The 8,216-nt window shown below is 49.7% G+C and overlaps 1 protein-coding gene across 1 annotated transcript; it reads left to right on the top strand.

Annotated features, from left to right (window-relative positions):
• The first annotated feature begins 634 nt into the window (after positions 1–634).
• Positions 635–5,417, top strand: LOC131204988 (uncharacterized). Its single transcript, XM_058196731.1, has 8 exons — positions 635–648; positions 3,037–3,200; positions 3,634–3,803; positions 4,014–4,133; positions 4,402–4,475; positions 4,581–4,686; positions 4,775–4,870; positions 5,304–5,417. Exons 1-8 carry the CDS (start codon positions 635–637, stop codon positions 5,415–5,417), a joined length of 858 nt encoding a protein of 285 aa, XP_058052714.1.
• Positions 5,418–8,216: the final 2,799 nt, after the last annotated feature.

The raw sequence follows: 8,216 nt of genomic DNA, 5'->3' as shown, positions 1-8,216 counted from the left end.
TCTTGGCCTCTTGGGCAAAAAGGCCAAATGGGATCTTTTGGCTCTCTGGATACACCTGGATCCCTCCCCCCTCCCCCACTGGATCCTGTCTCAAAGAGGGTCCTGGGATTTGGGGCTCAGCTCCATTAGGCTATTAGAAATGAGGTCTGCATTTAAAAACCCAGGCAGAGAATTTCTCCCCTTTCTCTGCCCTTAAAAACCATCAAAGGAGACTTTGGCACCCAGAAAAAGAGGTCTGAACCTGAGCAGCAAAAACACAGGGAGCTGACAGAGGGATGTTGCCACAACAGCAGCAACAACAGCAACACACACAAAAAACACCCCAATATCTCAACACAAAGGGAATCGAACTGGGAGCTGACCAAGAGCTGCATCAGGGCGTCTTGCTCAGTCCTCTAGCTTAGCTGAGCTTCCCTAGGAAGAGGCAGTCTACCCCAAAAGAGCCCGAAGGGGAGAAATAGGCAGCTTTGGGGCTTTGTCCGGAGTGTCCCAGAGGCCTTGGGCTGGCATTGGGGTGGGCAGAAAAGGTGGAGAAAAGATTCTCCATCCTTGGAATCTCCTTGGGATTCTACTGGCTGGATGATGTCATCGCTCCAGCTCAACTGCCAGTTAACTGCCAATCATCCGAGAGAAGATGGCTTTCATGAGGTGAGGAGTCTTCTGGGCTCTTCCCAATTTTACAGCCAAGTTCTCAGAGGGTTGGGAAATTTCAGGGGTGGGAACAGCCGTTTCTTCTCTTCTTAGGAAAGGGAAACTTTTCAGGGCAGTTTTATTTTTAATTCTTTATTGGCACAAAGAGCCTGGTTTGATTACTTCCCATATGATTAGGATCACAAAGCATCTTTAACCAGGGGTGGGATTCAAATTTTTAACAACCGGTTCTGTGGGCGTGGCTTATTGGAGGGGGCGTGACTTGGTGGTCATGTGACCGGGTGGGCTTGGCTAGCTGGTCATGTGACTGGGTGGGTGTGGCTATCTGCATAGGGACTATGGAGAGGGCTGAAGAAAGTGATTTCTGACTGGTCCTCGCACTTTTGACCGCTCCTCGCACTTACGACTGTCCACACATTTATGCCTGTTGCAGCATTCTTAACAACTGTGCCACTCATTTCACAATTGCGGTGCTTCTCTTCACCACGGGGACAAGATAGGGTGCAAAACATAAAATGTGAGAACAGTTGTAAGTGCGAGGACCGGTCAAAAGTGTGAGGACTGGTCAAAAATAACTTTTTCAGCCTTCTGAGTAGTCCCTATGCACATAGGGACTATGGAGAGGGCTGAAGAAAGTGATTTCTGACTGGTCCTCGCACTTATGGCCAGTCATCATTTATGCCCATTGCAGCATTCTTAACCACCAGGTCACTCATTTCACAACTGTGGTGCTTCCTGTGACCGGGTGGGCGTGTCCAGGTGGTCATGTGACTGGGTGGGCGTGTCCAGGTGGTCATGTGACTGGGTGGGTGTGGCCAACTCGACATCGCTTCTTTGCCCTAATGACAGTTTGTTGCAACGGTCGTAAGTGTGAAAAACGATCCTAAGTCACTTTTTTCAGTGCCATTGTAACTTTGGTCACTAAATGAAGTGTTGTAAGTCAAGGATTACCTGTAGAAAAATACAAAAAGCTTCTTTGCTTGCAAAAAGCTGCCCTAAATACCAATCCTTAGATTAGAAATACCTGCAAGCTGGAGATACAAACCAGGCAGGGAGCCAGAGCACCAGGGGTGGGTTCCAATTTTTTTTACTTCCGGTTCTGTGGGCGTGGCTTGTTTGGTGGGCGTGGCTTGTCAGTCATGTGACTGTGTGGGCGTGGCTAGGTGGTCACGATCCTAGTTCCCCCTGCGAGGATTCCCCCATCCGGACCTTTTGCAATCCCCCAAAGGGTCAAAGGAAAGCAGATTCCATGCAGCTCTGAACCCTTCAGGCAAACCAAATACAAGTGGTCCTCGCTTAATGGCCGGTTGCTTAGCAAGTGTTCTAATTTACATGTCTAGTTTAATGAAAAGAAGGACGAGGGGAGACATGATAGCCGTCTTCCAGTATCTCAGGGGCTGCCCCAAAGAAGAGGGAGTCAAGCTGTTCTCCAAAGCACCTGAGGGCAGGATAAGAAGAAATGGGGGGGAAATAAGGAAGAAGCATCTCAGAACGAAGGAGAAATTTCCTGACAGTGAGAACAATTAATCAGTGGAACAATTTGCCTGCAGAAGTTGTGAACGCTCCAAGACTGGAAGGTTTTAAGAAGAGGTTGGATAACCACTTGTCTGAAGTGGTGTCGGATTTTATGCTTTTAAAAAGTTAATAAAGTTTAGGGGGAAAAAACAAAGCTATAGTAGAAATAGATTTAGAATAGAATAGAATAACAGAGTTGGAAGGGACCTTGGAGGTCTTCTAGTCCAACCCCCTGCTTAGGCAGGAAATCCTACAAATTTCTCCTTAGTTCTAAGATGTTTCTTCATTACTTTCCACCCATTTCTTCTTATTCCCTCTCTCTCTTTCTCATCTCTTTGTCCCCCCTCTCTTTCTCTCTTATTCTCTTTCTCCTTCTTTCTCTCTCTTCTCTCTCATCTTTCTCCTCTCTTTCTCTCTCTTATTCGCTTTCTCATCTCTCTTTCCTCCCCTCATCTTTCTCCTCTTTCTCCCCTTTCTCTCTCATCTTTCTCCATCTTTCTCTTATTCTCTCTTTCTCTCTCTCTCTCTCATCTCTCTCTTTCTCCTTCTTTCTCTCTTATTTGCTTTCTCATCTCTCTTTCTCCTCTCTCTCTCATCTTCTCTCTTTCTCCCCTTTCTCTCTCATCTTTCTCCCTGTCTTTCTCTCTTATTCTTTCTTTCTCCATCTCTCTCTCTCTTTCTCATCTCTCTCTCTCTTTCTCATCATTCTCTTTCTCCCCCTCTTTCTCTTGTGTGTGTGTTTGTGTGTGTGTGTGTGTACGTGCAAACGTGCAAACGTGATAGACGACAGAGCCATCTACTTCTCCAGCACAGGAAGGGATTTGAGACTGCGTTGTTTCCTTTCCTTACATTCCTTTTTCTCTCTTCCAGAGCTTTTTTCCGCTGGTTCTCGTGCTTCGGAGGCAGAAGGAAGAAGGCGAGGGGCCCAGGAGCTGATGCTCCAACCTGCCAAGTGGAGGAAGGCGCCGAGGCTCCCGAGAGAAAGTCGGTCACTTTGATCGTGGACGTGGAGCTCCGGAAAAGAGAGCGATGTGGTGAGTTGACATTTTGGATTGGGCTGGAAGATGGAGAGGAAAAGGGAAGGATTTCCTTTAGGAGTGGACACCTAAATGCAAAGCTATGCAGAACACACACCTGCATCTTTGCAGATTCCAGGTTGCCCAGAGGGACGGGTCAAGGCCAGGCCGTTCCTGACCCACTAAGCCTCCCTCCTTCTGCAGCTTCTGGGTCTATGTTGGCCCCCCACAATTGGCTCTTCTCCTTCCAATTGGCTCTTTGGGGAACCTTGAAGATGGTTCGGTGGCACTTATTCACATCTTGGCGAGTGGGGAGGGAGAATATCAGAAGAGCAAGATTTGCCGAGGGCCTCGCTGTGAAGATGCCTCGTGGCCAGCTCTGTCAACCAGAAAAATCTTTCATCTGGGGCAGAGCTAAAACTTTGCTGAGCACCTGCCTCTCCTTCCCCAGATGTCCCCAGAACAGAGACCACTGGGAAGAAGAAGATCCTCTTCACCAAGATGGACATCCGAAAGGAAGAGAACGTGCCACGTCAGGCTGCCTGCCGTAAACGGGACCGGCAGAGGAGCCTGAAATTGTGGGAAGAGGTCCAGGAGAGGATGGAGAAGACCGAGCAACCAGTAGGTTCCCCTTGGAATTAGGGGCCCCCATAGCTCAGCTTTTCTCCCAGGTTTGAACCCCAGTCTCAGTGGGGGGCAAAATATTCCCCTGGATGGAGAGAGACTCTGAAGGGTTTCCACCTTCCTTCCTGAAAGGGAGAAGACGGGGGACCCTGGGGGAAGACACCCCACAGCCTCCCAGACTTAGACCCCGACTCTTTCCCCTTGCAGCAGGAACGCAGCATCGTCCAGGCCCTCTCTTCCATCGCCACTCTGTTTCGGCTGAAGCAGAGTGGGCAAATGGCCGTCCCGGAGCCAGGAAACAAGGACCTCTACGGCCTTGCTGTCTTGGTAAGTCCGAGGGAGGCAGGTGGCAACTGGACTGGCAAGCAAAGCAGGAGGGAGAGACAGGAGCAGGAGAGGGAGGGGAGACAAGCGGCCCCTGGACTCTCCACCTGTGGCCTGTGCAAAGGGTCCTTATCCTGGGGCTAACTTCCCTTTTTACTGGCAGGGAAGCTGGAGTAGAAGGGAAGGTCAAAGGGGGCTGGGAAATAGAGGCAGGGGTGGGCCGGAGCAGCCTGGCTGACTTTCCCTTCTCTCCCCTCTTGTTTCTTGCCAGGCTCTGATGGAGGACAACAATCTGAGCAGCTTCACGGCAGGACTGGCTGCTTTCCTGGCCATTTATGACATCAGGTCAGCCTTTCCTTTCCTTTGCCTGCTGTTCTCTGGGGGAAGATGAACCCCAGGGCTGTTCCCTAAGATGGGCACTCAGGTCTCTTCTCCCCTTTCGTCTCCCAGCAAGGTTCCACCGGCCATGAGCCCAGAAGTGGAGTCCCGGCTGCTGGAGATGTCTCGGGTCGTGTGGTTGTCCTGCATGAAGATCGGGCAGGAGACGGTGTCAGAGGTACCAACAACCCAGGACTTCCTTCCTGGTATGGGAATGGCTGGGAAGAAGCTCCACACGTCATCATCATCTCTCTTTTTCGTTTCAGGGGGAGAAGAAGTTGCTGGGGGAGGCCTTTGGCCTCATGCTTCGAGGGCTCCTTCAGCAGTGTGCAACAACACCGCACATCATTTTCATTCTGAAGGTAAGGGCACCGGAGTCCCAGGGAGCTTGAAGGAAAATCGGGCCAGTGGAAACATTCCCTGAGTCAGGCGTTAGGACTCCAGTGAAATGTTCCCATCTATGGGAATAATCTAAGGGGGGGTGTTGTTCTTGAGGACAGGCCTGAAGGCTCGTGGGAATTGGGCTTGTCCCAAGAGAGGTTTCCCTTCATGCAGGGAGCTCTTCACAAAGAGCTTTAACTGCAACGCTCCATGGCCAGAACTGCAGAGGAGAGACCCAAAGGGTTTCTAGGGCCTTTTGCTTGAAAGGCCAACCCAAATCCAAAGAGCCTGGGATTTCAGGAGCCGGGAATAACCGTAGAGGGAGAGGGCGACCTTCAAGGCCCAAATTCCACATGAGATTCCCGAGAATAGGATGTTCCAATCAAAAGGGTTTTTTTTGCTCCAATTCCACAGCACTTCGAGGAACATGGCTGGGAATGTTTCTCGTATGCCTGGGACCAGCTTCTCTTCTGTGCGGCCCATCAAAGCACCATCAACGTATGTAGCAAACTGAGAATCAGACGGTGAACTTTGGGTCCCCCACTGTTTTTGGGACCCCCTCCTCCTTCAACCTCTTGCCGCTCATACTTGTATGGAGGGTCCCCAGGGAAGACGGGAATGGCTCTGCAAGACACTTGTGGCACAGGACGATGGGCTTCTTTCTCTCTCTTGCAGCTCACCGAAGCCCAGCAAAACTTTCCACACTTTCCGGTGGGAATTGAGCTTGTCCCAAGAGAGGTTTCCTTCATGCAGGGAGCTCTTCACAAAGAGCTTTAACTGCAAGGCTCCATGGCCAGAACTGCAGAGGAGAGACCCAAAGGGTTTCTAGGGCCTTTTGCTTGAAAGGCCAACCCAAATCCAAAGAGCCTGGGATTTAAGGAGCCGGGAGAAACCGTAGAGGGAGAGGGCGACCTTCAAGGCCCAAATTCCACATGAGATTCCCGAGAATAGGACGTTCCAATCAAAAGGGGTTTTTTTGCTCCAATTCCACAGCACTTCGAGGAACATGGCTGGGAATGTTTCTCGTACGCCTGGGACCAGCTTCTCTTCTGTGCAGCCCATCAAAGCACCATCAACGTATGTAGCAAACTGAGAATCGGACGGTGAACTTTGGGTCCCCCACTGTTTTTGGGACCCCCTCCTCCTTCAACCTCTTGCTGCTCATACTTGTATGGAGGGTCCCCAGGGAAGACGGGAATGGCTCTGCAAGACACTTGGGCCACAGGACGATGGGCTTCTTTATCTCTCTTGCAGCTCACCGAAGCCCAGCAAAACTTTCCACACTTTCCGGTGGGAATTGGGCTTGTCCCAAGAGAGGTTTCCCTTCATGCAGGGAGCTCTTCACAAAGAGCTTTAACTGCAAGGCTCCATGGCCAGAACTGCAGAGGAGAGACCCAAAGGGTTTCTAGGGCCTTTTGCTTGAAAGGCCAACCCAAATCCAAAGAGCCTGGGATTTCAGGAGCCGGGAGTAACCGTAGAGGGAGAGGGCGACCTTCAAGGCCCAAATTCCACATGAGATTCCCGAGAATAGGACGTTCCAATCTAAAGGATCTTTTTTGCTCCAATTCCACAGCACTTCGAGGAACATGGCTGGGAATGTTTCTCGTACGCCTGGGACCAGCTTCTCTTCTGTGCAGCCCATCAAAGCACCATCAACGTATGTAGCAAACTGAGAATCGGACGGTGAACTTTGGGTCCCCCACTGTTTTTGGGACCCCCTCCTCCTTCAACCTCTTGCTGCTCATACTTGTATGGAGGGTCCCCAGGGAAGACGGGAATGGCTCTGCAAGACACTTGGGCCACAGGACGATGGGCTTCTTTCTCTCTCTTGCAGCTCACCGAAGCCCAGCAAAACTTTCCACACTTTCCGGTGGGAATTGAGCTGCCCGAAGATCAAGACGGCTTCATCAATGAAGGTAACTTTCTTTTGAAACATTAAGGGGTGTGTGTGTGTGTTTGTGTGTGAAGCAGGGGTGAAATGCTCCAGGTTGGGACCAGATCGCCTGATCTGATAGCGATGGCGGTGGATGGTTCGGAGAACCAGTAGCAAAAATCCCTGCCCCCCCACAACTCCAGCTGAGCCGAGCGATCATCAGAAGCTTTTTTTTAACTTTTAAAAGCATTTTTTCTTCTGCCGAAAAAAAGCTTTTAAAAGTAAAAAAAACACCTCTGATGATCGCGCGGCTCAGGTGGGTGCTAGCCAAAAATTGGGGGGAGGGGAGAGTCTGTTTTTCCTCCCAGCAGGCTCCCTGAAGCCACCGTTGCTAAGTGAGTACTTGCAGCTCTTAAGTGAGTCACACAGTCGCTAAGTGAATCTGGATTCCCCAAATCTCAGTTGCAAAGCGAGACAGCTGTTCAGTGAGCTTTCACCCACTTTACGACCGGTCTTGCCACCGTTTTTAAGTGAGTAGTTGCAGCACTTAAGTGAGTCACATGGTGACCCTAGGACGCTGAGATCGTCATAAATGCGAGTCACTTGCAATGCATCGAAGTCTAAATTACGTGACCATTGGGATACTGCAATGGTCATGAGTGTGAAAAATGGTCAACAGTGGCATTGCAACTTTGAACAGTCACTATATGATACGGTCGTAAGTTGAGGACTATCTGTACTGTTTTCCAATTTGACGGCAATCCTTGACTTACGACCGTCATGGCCAACCGTCACCAATGTCGTATGTCCGTACCTAAGATGGCGGGTGGTGGTGGGGAACAGCGGCCCAACTGCAGGATGAGGGGTGGGGTGGAGAGAGAGCAGAATAGCAGTTTATTTGTTTATTTTCTTCAACTGAAAAGGGGGATTCTTTTATCTCCCCTCCCTCAAAGTCCCCATTTCATCCCTATATCTTGATATCAAGATACGCAGATTGAGGCTCCTATGGAAGACTTTGAGCTCCATGCAATGATGGGAGCTGTTTGAAGACCCCAAAAAGGAAATTCCTTTGTAGCATCTTTTTTGTTAGCGTCTTGTGGTTATGGGATCCTGTTTTGCAATGTTCTTTGTTCCTTTCTTGGCCAAAAAAAGAGATCACAAAACTGATCTTTGGATAATCTGGATTTGGACTCATAACCACATTATTTGGTTTAGGACCAGGGGATTCACTGAACAACTAATATGAAAATGATCTTAAAATTGACCAAAATCCTGGACTCCACTATTATCAATTTGAGGATGTCCCTTTTGTGGTTTCCAGCAATGTATGAAGCCAAAGTTTAAACTGCAACAGCTCTGGATCCTTCGGGTGTTCTGATTATTATTGATAGGCATGGGCTTCCCTTCCATTTGCCATCTTCCTTCCTTCCTTCCTTAGTCTCACCTCTTTTCCC

The sequence above is a fragment of the Ahaetulla prasina genome, chromosome 11 (assembly GCF_028640845.1).
Source record: "Ahaetulla prasina isolate Xishuangbanna chromosome 11, ASM2864084v1, whole genome shotgun sequence".
Taxonomy (NCBI): domain Eukaryota; kingdom Metazoa; phylum Chordata; class Lepidosauria; order Squamata; family Colubridae; genus Ahaetulla; species Ahaetulla prasina.
The sequence above is the reverse complement of the archived record's forward strand: the minus strand, read 5'-3'. Positions and strand labels throughout refer to the sequence as shown.

Bases quoted from the DNA above. Each gene is read 5' to 3' on its own strand.
- LOC131204988 (XM_058196731.1), top strand. The intron at 4,687-4,774 runs GTACCAACAACC...TTTTCGTTTCAG, and splicing joins GGCAGGAGACGGTGTCAGAG to GGGGAGAAGAAGTTGCTGGG. The intron at 4,871-5,303 runs GTAAGGGCACCG...CCAATTCCACAG, and splicing joins ACATCATTTTCATTCTGAAG to CACTTCGAGGAACATGGCTG.